Genomic DNA, 13,317 nt, shown 5'->3' with positions numbered 1-13,317 from the left:
GCGAGCCGGGTGGGACCAGGAAAACTTCTGGCTACACCTACCTGTAGTCATAGCATTTGGGAAATAGAGGCAGGAAGACTATGAGTTTGTCAGAAGCCCAAACTACATAAGGAGACCCTTTGAGCTGAAGAGATGCAGCTGGAGTCTAGAGGAGAGGGATGCACAGGGCAGAACCCTCCTGGGTGTGAGGAAACCACCCCAGGCCAAGGAAGGATCTAGAAATGGTTGTAAGAGCAGTACTGAACTTCACAAGGCTGGGAACAGCACCTGCTCCACAAAACTGGATTGGGAATTTTCTAATTCATAGGGCACTAGTTAGAGAACTAATAATAAAGGGCTAGGTATGGTGGTGCACACCTTTAATCCCAGCACTCAGGAAGCAGAGGCAAGCATCTTTATGAGATCAAGGCCACCCTGGTCTACATAGTAAATTTCAGGACAGCCAGAGCTACCAAATGAGACTCTTTCTCGAAAAACCAAAAATAACACTAACAAAAGATCAAATTGTTTTTCAAACAGTTTGACTACACTTCAGAGCCAAGCTCAAGAACACCCACAGTGACACAAAGTCACCAGCAGCCTCCTAAGTAAAACTTATAAAAGCAAGTGCTTAATTAATAGCCAGACATGGAGATATAAGCAGGAACTAAGTCCTGACAGGGAAAACCTCTTTCAGTTAAACCTGATCCTGGGCAGATATCAAGTAAGTAAAGTGCCAGGTGTGCAAGCCTGATGGCCCGAGTTCAGTTTCCAGAACCAACTCCATGATGTCCTCTGACCACCACGTCATCCATGCCCTCGGCTCCACATCATACACATGCAGACCCTACACATCAATAATAATAATTTTTAAATTAATTATTTAAAAAATTGATCCAGGCTGGTGGTATAGCTCAGTGATAGAGACCTAATCCAGCATGAGAGAGGCCCTGGATTCCGATCCTAGCACTAAGTCTTTAATGGAAAAAGGAAGAAAGAAAGAAAGAAAGAAAGAAAGAAAGGAAGGAAGGAAGGAAGGAAGGAAGGAAGGAAGGAAGGAAGGAAGGGAGAAAGAAAAAGAGAGAAAGGGGTTGGGGATTTAGCTCAGTGGTAGAGTGCTTGCCTAACAAGCACAAAGCCCTGGGTTCGGTCCTCAGCTCCAAAAAAGAAAGAGAGAGAGAGAGAAAGAAAGGAAGGAAGGAAGGAAGGAAGGAAGGAAGGAAGGGAGGGAGGGAGGGAGGGAGGGAGAGAGAGAGAGAGAGAGAGAGAGAGAGAGAGAAAGAAAAATGAAATATGGTGATGTACACTTTAATCTCAGCACTCAGAAGGCTGACACAGGAGGGTCATGAGATTAAGAACTGCTTGGGCTATGTAACCACCTAGCTATGTAAAAGACCCTGTCTCAAAAGAACCAAAGGGTTAGGAATACGGCACTTGCCTCCTGTGCACAGGCCATAGGTGTGATTAAGCATTACAAAATGAAATAATCATTTTATTTCAATACACATATTCAAGAAGCTGTAGAAGGTAAACATATAACCCATATTTTACTAAATATAGTCATTGTTCTATTACTTTATCAGTTATTGATATTAGTCTCTGCCATAGTTTGGGTTTGACATGTCCACCAAAATCCAAGTGTTAAAGGTTTGGTCTTCCAACAGAAACTTTAAGAAGCAGGAAGAAAGGCCTAGCCAGAGGAAGTCAATGGGGAGAAGCAATTGGATCCCAGGCCTCTCCTCTGCCACATACTCCCACCATGATAGACTGTGCCCCATAGACCCACAAGCAACAAGTCAACCAACCACAGACTCTAACTGCTGAATCCATGAGCCACCACAAACCTTTACTCTTCATACTTTGATTAGCTCAGGTATTTCAATACGGTAATAGAAAAACCGGCTGATATAGTCCCTGGCTGTGCCTAATTCATGAATTCAATGATATATATGTTCATATAATAAAATAATATAGTTTATCCAGGGTTTGCTATTTCTGACAGACAAGGGGAACTAATCCTGTATTCAGTAAACTACTCAGAGTCTAGAGCTTCTGGAAATGACTACTATACTGTCTAAGATGCAAAATACACTTGGTGGTTTTTGTTTGTTTCTGAGAAAAGTTCTCTTGTAGCCCAGGATGGCCCTGAACTCATGATATAGCTAAGGATAACCTTGAACATTTTATCCTCTTGTCTCCACTTCCCAAGAACTGAGATTATGGGTCTATGCCACCATGCCTGGCTGTTCACGATGGTGATTTCATGGCAGGTTTGAAAAATGTATAGAAAATTGAAGAGTTTTAATAGAAGGTTTCAACTGAAACAAAAAGAAGGAAAAAAGACTAGAAAGAAGTGACCAGAGCATTAGTAAACCGAAAACAAACCCAAGTTGCTATGCATTTGTAATAGAATTCTCAAAGGAAAGGCAGGCCAGGAAAGGAGGCAACACACACCTGAAGAAACATGATCAACTACTTTCCAATCTGAAGAGAGCAGCAAGCCCACATCCAACAGAAGCGAGATGGGCAACAAGCCCCAAGCATAAAACAACTCGTGACTAGCTGGTGAGACGCTTTAAATGGGTGCCAAAGAGAATATCATCTAAGCAATCAGAGAAATATGAACACATATATAACCAGGAATACAGAACTTAAGATTCTAGAAACAAGCCGGGCGGTGGTGGCGCACACCTTTAATCCCAGCAATTAGGAGGCAGAACCAGGTGGATCTCTGTGAGTTCGAGGCCAGCCTGGTCTCCAAAGTGAGTTCCAGGAAAGGTGCAAAGCTACACAGAGAAACCCTGTCTCGGAGAAAAAAAAAAAGATTCTAGAAACAAAATGCAAACTAGAAGACGTCACTCTTAGTGCAAGAGTGCATACTGACTGCCAGGCATGGTGGCACAGGCCTTTTGTCCCAGCACTTGGGAAGCAGAGGTAAATGGATCTCTGAATTCAAGGCCAGCCTGGTCTACAAAGTGAGTTCCAGGGCAGCCATTTAATGTAAAGCAAATAAGAGCATTTAATGTAAAGATGTACGTTACATCCTTCACAACAATCACAATAACTATACCACCAAGAATTAGAACTTTGTTAGGTTTTGCAGTTCACTCAGGAAGCTGAGGCAGAGAGACCCATGTAGCTCAAGGCCAGGCTGAGCTACACAGAGACTCTGTTTCAAAAAAGGAGCAGAAGGAGGAGAAAGGAGGCAGACAGGCAGAGAAAAAATAAAGGAAGTCTCATACATGCAGGCAAAACACTCATACACATAAAATAAATCTTTTAAATTAAAAGCTATGCTAAGAGAAAGAAGTCAAATACTAAAGACTACATATCACATTATTTTATTTACATAAACATCCAGAAAAGGAGTTGTTTGTTTGTTTACTTGTTTGAAAGAGGGTCTCACTATGTAGACATGGCTATCCTGGAACTCAGAGAGATTCTCCTGCCTCGGCCTCCCGAATGAATGCTGGGAAAACAAGAAGAGGAGGAAGGGAAGAGGGGAAAATGGGGGTTCTATGTGTCAGGTAAGCAAGAGGGAACGAGTTGGAGGTATGGAGGGACCAGTGTGAGGTAACAAGGGAGGAGTCCAATAAGAACAAAGCACGTCTGGTTGCCCCTCTGTTCCAGCACTCGGGAGGCAGAGACAGGAAGGTCTTGGTGAATTTGAGGCCAGCCTGTCTACATAGCAAGTTCCAGACAAGACAGGGCTACACGGTGAGAAAAGAATAAAGTATATTGATAAATGTCCGAAAATGCCACTGGACGAGGTGAACCTGTAATACCAGTACTTGGGAGGCAGAGGCAGGAGGGTCAATGGAAATTCAATGTCAGCTCGGCTCATAGTGAATTCTAGGACAGGGTTACATAACAAGACACTATCCTGAGAGAGACAATGAGTTAATACAAAATAAATAGCATCCTATCATTGTGCATCAAGCACTTTCTGTAGGAATCATCACTCAAGATTAGAGTCCCAGAAGTAGAAAACTGAGCTTGTTAAAGTTAGATAGAATTTTATTTTTAAAGAAACAGCTTATCATTTATTTGTGTATTTATTTTTGAGGAAATAAGAAAAAGAAACTTGAAACAAAGTATTTTACTTCAAAAACTATGAAATACTGAATGGGGGGAGGTACATGATAGAAGGTAGGATGGCAGAAGTCTTTTTAAAAAGAACCCAGCCGAGCGGTGGTGGCGCACACCTTTAATCCCAGCACTTGGGATTAAAGCCAGGTGGATCTCTGTGAGTTTGAGGCCAGCCTGGGAGTGAGTTCCAGGAAAGGCACAAAGCTACACAGAGAAACCCTGCCTCAGGGAAAAAAAAAGAAAGAAAGAAAGAAAAAGAACCCAATTCTGAGGGGCTGGAAAGAGAGCTCACTGGTTAAGAGTACATGCTGCTCTTACAGAGGACCAGGGTTCAAATCCCAGCACCCTTATGACAGCTAAGAACTGTTTGTACCTCCAGTGCCAGAGGATCCAGTGCCCTCTCCTGGCCTTCTCAAGCACTGCATACATGCATCTAGTACACCTACATATGCATCACACACATGCAAGCAAAATACCCATACATATAAAATAAACATAAATATTTTTAAAAACCTAATTCTGAACAAATTATAATCAGAAGTTCTACAGAATAAATGTCTGCATACCCCAAATTGTATGTTGAAATCTTAACCCCTCAAGGAGATGATATTTAGGACATGAGGCCTTTGGGAGGTGAGTGCTATTCTTCTAAAACAGGCTTCATGGAGTTTGTTTACCTCCCCCATTATGTGAGAAGAAGCAAGTGCCTATGAGGAACAGGCTCCTCATCAAAAATCTGACCTGCCAAAGCCTTTATCTTGAACTTCTGCAGCCTCTAGAACTGTGAGAAAGAAATGTCTGTGGTACACAAGTCACCGTCTGTGGCATGCTGTTACAACAGTCCGAATGGACTAAGACAATGGAGGTGGCTAACACACTTTCACTGGTTGCACACAGTAAAGCAGAATATTAAAGGAGGAGCTCAGGACAGTAGATGGGAAACTGGGCAGTTACGATAGGGAAATACGAGAGGTGCTGTGGTCCAGAAACTAATGCTCTGAGGAGGGAAGCTGGGCCTGCAGGGATTTCTGCTATTACATACAGAGCAAGGAAACAGGCTACCCAGTCTTTCTCAAGATGTGATAGCCACTTGTGTACGATTACAGTGGGGAGAGGGTGCAGAGACCCACACAGACTACCCAAAGCAGGGGCCTGGAAGGGAAGGGGACCTAGCGCTAGAAGAGAAAAAAATGGCAAAGTTTGTTAGCTTGTCTGTTAGGGAACTAGGAGTTAGAATGTGAAAAAAATCTAGGCCCTGAGGGATTCCAAATTTGTCAGAGTAATAACCAGAAGAATAAATGAACTCTTGGCAATAATTTCACAGCCTAAAGGATTTAGAGGAAATTTTAAAATACAAACCAAAAGCAAGCAAGCAAGCAAGCAAGCAAGCAAGCAGAAAGCCATGGAGAGTTGGGGCGGGGCGTGACAAACAAAAGCAAAGCAGGACTGCTGGAGAAGCTGTCCTTGCTTATGTAAGTTGTTCTCCTGGCTGCCCACACCCATGCCTTATCTTCTCTTCTGATAAGAGGCCATCTCAGGTCGTACAAGGAGTCAGCCTGGAGTTCTCAGGAAAAGCAAGCAGCAGACAGCTGCAGATGAAAGGCTGTAGAAGCAACTGCTTCTATCAGTGACTGGAGTGGGGAATAATCACGGTAGAGAGAACACCTGAGTCTTCCTAACGTCAAACTGTCCTCCATGTGGACCTTCCTTCCTGGCCTCCTTCACAAAGCAGGACCGGTGGCAGCTAATTGCCAGGGGCTGAACCACGCCTACAGTGCCCGTTCCAGACCCACTTAACCAGCCTCCTGCCCTTCTGCCACAGTTCAGAGGCTCTTGACACAGAAGAGCACAGTGCTCAAGTGGAACCAGACTAACTCTTCCTCTTCAGTGGAGACAAAGGAATAAACGGCACTCCTACCCACTTCAAAGTGTCCACAGTCCCTGCTCGTGGGCATCATAATGTACGTGTATCCAAAAGGATGAACAATTCATTCTGACAAGCCAATGCCTTTAGAGTACTGCAGGCATTTCAGGAAAACCCAGAACAGTGCATACCAATTTCTCCCAACTTTGGACACATAGCTACTTGTCCTACCTCTATGAAAACAGAATAAACTAGAAACCACTAGCACTGGCCAGTCATCACTGACTAGGATAAAAGCCATAGGGCAAATATATTCTTCTACTTTTCCCTACTGCTTAAACAGAAGTTTGAACTCTCAAGCGTCTCCTCAAGGAAATGCCTGCCAGGTAAGTACCTGGAATGCACAGGTAACCTTACCACTTTCTGGAGCTTTCCATGGCCTTGAGGGTAAAGCACTAAGCTCCTAAACATAGCACAGAGGTCTAACAGGGTCGTACGGCTCTGAAGACCACCCCATTTTCTAGCGATGCTTGCAGTCTTCACGTGATACCAAACTCTGCAATGTCTCTGTGGCGCTTCCTGCAGCAAAGACCCATTCCTCCTCCCCAGTTCATTTGCAGAAGTTCCCCTCCATGTCCACCCACTCCATCAGACCATAGAGCTGTGAAATTCTGTTCAGTAACGGCAGTTTGTAGCCACTGCCCACCACAGAGGAACAAGCAAAAGAAGTCTCTAGACAATACAAGCCCAGGGTCTTCCTCCCAGCATGCAACTGAATTCAATAAAACCTGAGCTGTGTTTTCAGTACCCCTCAAAAGACTGCCTGGTAAAAGTCTACTGTATGTCCAGTTTTACTGATCCATTGCCAGTGTCATTGGTCATAGTTGGCCTGTGCTGCCTGCCCTCTCCATGTCCTTTGTGAACCACCACTTCGGCCTTTCTGCAAGCACCACATCCTCTACCAACTTGCTGGACTCGCTTCAGTTCCTCTCACGGCTGTTACCTAGCGTACTCCTCACTCCTCCTTTCTACATGGTGTTGACATCTGGCTTTCAGATCCTCTCCTCATCCCAGCTCCTGCCTGAGGAGCAAGAGGGTCCCAAGAACAGACTCCGGACGGACTCACACTGCCCGGGTCATAGACTCGCTAGCTGGGTGGCTAGTCTGATTTCCCCTTGAGCTTCTTCTCTAACAGGGACAGTAACAGTGCTGCACAGACGTGGGGTGTGGACTGAGAACAACAGTAAGTCGAGGGCTCACAATGGCACCTGGCACACAGGAGTGTGGTGAACACTAGCTGTTGCTGTTAACACCATCATGTTAGCGACCATCTCAGTTCCCACAAGAACAACTGTTGTTTTTAACAAAATCTTAATCAATAAACACCGGGGAGCCAGATGCTGGAGTGAAACCCTGCTAGCTCAGAGGCAGAGAAAGCACCCAGCTGACCATCCTCCTCTGCTGTTTTCCCAGAAGCCTCTCCTCTTTTCTACTGTCTCAAAAAAGTCTCCTTCCGGGGTTGGGGATTTAGCTCTGTGGTAGAGCGCTTGCCTAACAAGTGCAAGGCCCTGGGTTCGGTCCTCAGTTCTGGGGGGAAAAAAAAGTCTCCTTCCTGTGAATCCCTCTTATCCATCCTCCTGACTCCCTCTTACTCTCTATGGGTTTTTTCTTTCTTTCTTTTTAAAATTTATTTAACTTTATTTTATGTGCATTGGTGTGACGGTATTAGATCCCCTGGAAGTAGAGTTACAGACAGTTGTGAGCTGCCATGAGGGTGCTGGGAATTGAACCCAGATCCTCTGGAAGAGCAGCCAGTGCTCTTAACCACTGACCCATCTCTCCAGCACTCCCTCCCCATGGTTTTTTCTTATAATCTTTTGTTCACTTCCTGTCAACTGCTTGCTTGCTCCACCTCTTGACCTATGGCTGATTTTATTTAATTCTGTTTACACTATTCAAGCAGAAAGCTCTTAGATTAAAGGTGTGTGCTAGGGCTGAGGCACACCACAGCTAGAAGCAAGTTTTTCCAGTAGATAATGCACTCTCGGGGTTCACAGTGTGGTCAAATATCTTGCAACAGACAACTCACTACCATGCTATGTGAGGCTCCCTGAGTTCTTTAGGCTCCTCATCTCCAGTAAACCTCTCTCTCCATCACGCTTCAGCAGTGTCTTCCACAGCTGCACCTCAGGTCCTGTCACTGCCAGAACGTCTCCACCACCAAACCCTAAATTCAAATACCCGACACTGCAGACGGCCTCCTGCCTTTCCCATCATCACCGCTCCCTCGGTGTCTGCTGTGACCGTGGGAACCTAAGTGACAGGCTTCTGCAGTCTATCAGTCAGCCCGCCCTCCCTTTGCCTCCTTTCTTATCTTTTTTATTCTCTGTCATCCACTCCCTTGAAAACCTTAATTTCCATGCCCCAATTTCCTTTTGCACAAACCACCTAGCAAATTTCCTAACTTGGATGAGTCAAACTACCAGCCTTTCCCTGGCAGGGTTGCTGGGAGCTACTGAGAAGACTCACACAACTGGAAAGATCAGCACACTACCGTAAGTACATGGTCCCCATCTACAAGACTACCTACAAGGCTTCCTATTTCCTTACCTAGTTTGCCATCTTCTAGCTGTCACAAAGGCTAGTTCAGACCCTTGCCACTCTGCCCAAACCCCTGATCTTCCCAAACCCCACCCTACATGCTTCTGTTTCCAATCTACCACACTTCAGAAGAACCAAGAAATGACTTAAGAATTCCTTTTAGCAAATCTATAAATACCCACGTTTGCTATATCCATGAAATCCTTCCTTCATATCACAATGAAAGAGGTATCCTGCTTATGGCTAATCCCATCCTTAAGGCTAATCCCATGCTCTGTATCCTATACCCAGCCCCCCCCCCATCCTGTAAGGCAGAGGCTCTAAGGTATGGTTCCTGGATCAAAGCACTAGTCTTCTCCAGAAACTTAGAAAATCAAATTTTTAGGCCCCACTCTAAATCTGTGGATTCTGAAATTCTGAAGTTGGGGCCCAGTGATCTGTTTTGAACACAACCTTCAAGTGAAGCTGATGATGCTAAAGTCTCCAGGTGCAGGGGCACATGTCTAAGGGAATTCTTGCTTACCCTCTTTTTTGTATCTTTCACTTACTTTGATAGTAAAGCATTTCTCTTGTCTGGAGCCTACTTTACTGAGAATATATATATATATATAGTCATTTTCCAATCTACTCATTGCACAGGGACATCTGACTAGAGCTGTTATTATCTGTAGTTTCACTTTCCATGGTTTAAGTGACCTCTGGTCACTGCAAGCCCAAAAAGATTAAGCAGAAAATTCCACAAGATGAAACCACCATTGTTGGTCCAAGAACCTGTAGCTAGACAGGTCATAAGCCCTAGAGGAGAAACCTACTGTTTTTCTGCTGTAGATGAATTGCTAAATGGTCTTATTAAATACAAACCCAGAGCCAGATATAGGGGTGAAAACCTGAGAGATCAGAGGAATAGGACAAGCCACAAGGTAACCTCACCTCACCGACACCTCAGTCTCCAAAGAGACCTACTCCCTGTATACCCACTCCTATATGCCTTTCTGTTCTGCTCTATCATTTGCTCTCTCCATCCAGCTACATCACATCCTTTTCCTGCCCAGCTCTGTCACTTCAGATAAATGTTCTTGGTGGACACAGATAAAATATCACCACATTTTGCTAAATGGACACAGCATTAAACTGATTCCTAATGACTTAGCACTATACCCACAGCATTTTGCTAAATGGACACAGCAGGGCAGCTGTACCTCTGAACTCACAGCATGGAAAGGAGAGTTGGGCACTAAGTTTCACCGCTAGCCAAGAACTATTGGCAATTATTAGCTGCTGGGAGAGAAAAGGTCAATTTTCTCTAATAGTATAACTCCTGAGAAGTCACCCATGTTCATTAGAAGGCCACACACAGAATATTTGGGGAACACAAGCTGGACTTAACAGGTAGTTTATTTATTTTGTTTTGTTTTTTAAGGGCACAAAGTTGAGCAAGTGGGAAAGTGGGGGTGGATCTGGGAGCAGTTGGGGGAGGAGTGGATATGATCACAACAAATGGCATGAAATCCTCAAAGAACAAGTTTAAAAACAGCTCACGCCTTTGATCCCAACACAGGAGGCAGAGGCAGGCAGATCTAAGTAGCTGCCCAAAAGCAAAATAGTGATGCTGAGAATCCAGATATGCCCAAGAAAAGCCAAGTGCTTCCTTCTAAATGAAATGTGAAAGTTCTCAATTTAATAAGAAAAAAAAAAATTCTAAACTGAAGGTGCTATGACAAAATCTACATTAAGAATAAAATGGCAAGCCGGTGGTGGTGGCACATGACTTTGACCCCAGCACTCAGGAGGCAGAAGTAGATGGATCTCTGTCAGTTTGAGGCTAGCCTGGTCTACAAACTCTGGCGTTAAAAAAAAACAAAACAAAACAAAAAAAAAAACTAAAACAAACAAAAAGAATAGAAGGGCAGGAGCTGGAGAGATGGCTTAGCAGTTAAGAGTATTTGTTCTTGCTGCGGATCAGGGTTTTATTCCCAGCACCCACAAGGTGGCTCATAATTTCCTGCTCTGACTCTGTAGACACCAGGCACAGATGTGGTGTACACACATACATGCAGGCAGAAACTCACACAACTAAATGAGTCTTTAAAATAATAATAATCATGTTCTGGCATGCAGCAGTCTATACAGAGAACCAGTACTAATTTCAAGGTTCTATTGAAGTCCTCAGAACATACTTCCCTTGGATAGGGGAAACTGCTGTCCTTCCCTGCTTAAACTCCTTAAGGACTTCCCCCTGTTCAATGGTAGAGCACATGCCTAACATGCACAGTGCTAGGTTCTGTTAATGCCACAATCACACACTACTGGAAAGACTTAGCTTCATGTTTCAGTGTCCTCTGAGGACACAGACAATGTCTTTGCTGTGGGATGTTCTGTATGTCCTGTGGGAGCCCGTTCTCGGGTTCCTTGTGGCTTTACCCAGCAGGTCCACATAGAGGATGATTAGGACCAAGAGCCTGAGGGCAGGTGTCTGAGATGGTCTGCACTTGGCTGTGCTGTGGGATGGTCTGTATGTCAAATTGCTCTGAGTGGTCAATAAATAAAACACTGACTGGCCAGTGGCTAGGCAGGAAGTATAGGCAGGACTAACAGAGTGGAGAAATAAAAGAACAGAAAGGCAGAAGGAGTCACGACCAGCTACCTGCCAGGACAAGCAGTATGTAAAACTACTGGTAAGCCATGAGCCGCGTGGCAAAGTATAGATTTGTGGAAATGGATTAATTTAAGCTATAAGAACAGTTAGCAAGAAGCCTGCCATGGCCATACAGTTTGTAAGCAATATAAGTCTCTGTGTTTACTTGGTTGGGTCTGAGCAGCTGTGGGACTGGCGGGTGACAAAGATTTGTCCTGTGGGCAAGGCAGGAAAACTCTAGCTACATGTCTTACACACCTTCACACTTCTAGTACTTAGAGAAGTACCTCTCATTGATGGTAGGTCTCCATAAATGGTTGTGAACCAAGAGTGGTCAGTATTCTCTAATGCTTCTGTGAAAGGGTTTCCTAAACAGTAAAGCTGGATTCCAATCCCAGACCTGCTGCTCATTGGCTGCATGATCACAGGCAAGCTGCTCAACCTCTTTGGTCTTTAGTTTCCTCACTAGTAAAACAAAGTTAATACCTACTTGGAAATATTGCCATGAAAATTAAACAAAATGACACAGTACAGTGATGAGTACACACAGTGCCTGGCAAGTAGTAGCCTCCCCACTCTGGTTTCAACTTGACAGAGACAACTAGGACAAAACAAATACAAAAATAAGTCACAGTGATCAAGGCAGACTGAGCATAGAATGAGTCATTCCTTTTAATCATTTGCACAGGAAGATCAACAACAAAGAAACATAATAAGAGCAGAATAAGCTCTACTGGTGGCATGTCCCTTAGCACATAAGTTTGTTGAGAATTCCCCCCAGATGCCTCTTGGCTGATAGACTTCCTGTGTCCCAGCGCAGCAGGTCAGATCTTGGTCTACAGTACCAAACTGGAATAGAAACCAACTCGTAAGGAATGTGTTTACAGGCAGGAAGGAGATGGAGGAGGAAAACTGACTGCAACTACATCAATCTACCGTTCTGCAATCTGGCAGAAAACACTGCACAACCATTGGTAGAGGCTCACACCCACACAGCTGCACTTACCTGTAGCCAAGAACCAGCTTAGAACAGATAACGAGCAGCTTTCTGCTTTAAACGAATAGTTTTCAGGCCTGCATAAAATGAACATTCCTAGGACCTACGAAGAAACGCCATCCAGCTTTACACATACACAGGGTCTGTGAGCACTGGCCATAGCATTGGCTCCATCGCTCACGCAAGGAAGAGGAAGAGCAGATTTAAGTTCTACTCCCTGGAAACCTGCTTACCTCCACAGAGGCGCTGGGACTCACAGCACCTTCCTCCGAGCGATTCGGTTTAGAATGCTGCTCTGCTCCAGGTGGAGCTGCCTCACTGAGATGGTCTCTCTTCTGCCGAGCCCTGGGTAAGCTCTGATGGTCATCAGAGGATACAGCAAGGGTGAGGGAAGCCCTGGAGAGGCCCTGCCTCCTCCAAGACGTCCTGCCCCAGCCTAGCCTCAGAAGATGTGGCTCGTCGTCTTCAGGCAGAAGGCCCAAGCCATTTGCAGTCTGGGATTTTTGAAAAAATATCAGCATGGAATTGGAAGAGTCTGTCCTAAAAAGCTGGCAGCTCTGGGGCTTGCTGCAGTCGGCCTGAAAGCACATCCCTTCCATCCACCAAAGAGCATGACAGGCAGAGTCCTGGCAGCAGGCAGCCCAACAGGCTTGGAAAGACAGGCTTCCTTTAAGAAGCCAAAGGTGATTTTCTCCCCCAGCTCTCAAGCCAACTCCATAAAGTGTCTTCCCCTGATGGCATCTGCTCTCATTAGCATCTAAAAACAAAGAATGAAAACACTTTAGGATGAAACCAGACAGGAATTACTGTTCCATAAAGAGCCAGAACACCAGCATTTGAGGCTGTTTTGAAGATGGGTTTGCTGTTTTATTGAGACAGAACCTCACTACCATACCCTAGCTGGAACTCACTACATAGACCAGGCTGGCCTTGAACTCACAGAGAGCTTGCCTCCTAAGTGCTGGGATTAAAAGCGTGAACTGCCATGCTTGGCTGAAGACAGGTTTTTAAGAGGCGAAGAAAACTGTCTATTGAGTAGAACAGAGGGAACAAAAACATTTCATGGCTCAGGATACTTCAGCTTATAAGACAACTGTTCCACATTCATGGAGGAGGTTCCATTCTTAATGAGTTTCTGCCATGTAAAGCCTT

At 44.8% G+C, this 13,317-nt stretch overlaps 1 protein-coding gene across 6 annotated transcripts in view; it reads right to left on the bottom strand.

Annotated features, from left to right (window-relative positions):
• Kiaa0319l (KIAA0319 like) overlaps positions 1 to 13,317 on the bottom strand; it is a 104,902-nt gene that overhangs the window by 54,252 nt on the left and 37,333 nt on the right. For all 6 annotated transcript variants that reach the window (XM_016009420.3, XM_016009419.3, XM_042271881.2 and 3 more), the window contains one exon: positions 12,399 to 12,922. In XM_016009420.3, the coding sequence (XP_015864906.3) occupies positions 12,399 to 12,922 (524 nt within the window). The remainder of the gene's footprint in view (positions 1 to 12,398; positions 12,923 to 13,317) is intronic.

This window comes from Peromyscus maniculatus, chromosome 2 (genome assembly GCF_049852395.1).
Source record: "Peromyscus maniculatus bairdii isolate BWxNUB_F1_BW_parent chromosome 2, HU_Pman_BW_mat_3.1, whole genome shotgun sequence".
Classification (NCBI taxonomy): Eukaryota; Metazoa; Chordata; class Mammalia; order Rodentia; family Cricetidae; genus Peromyscus; species Peromyscus maniculatus.
This window is presented reverse-complemented; position numbering and strand designations above follow the sequence as displayed.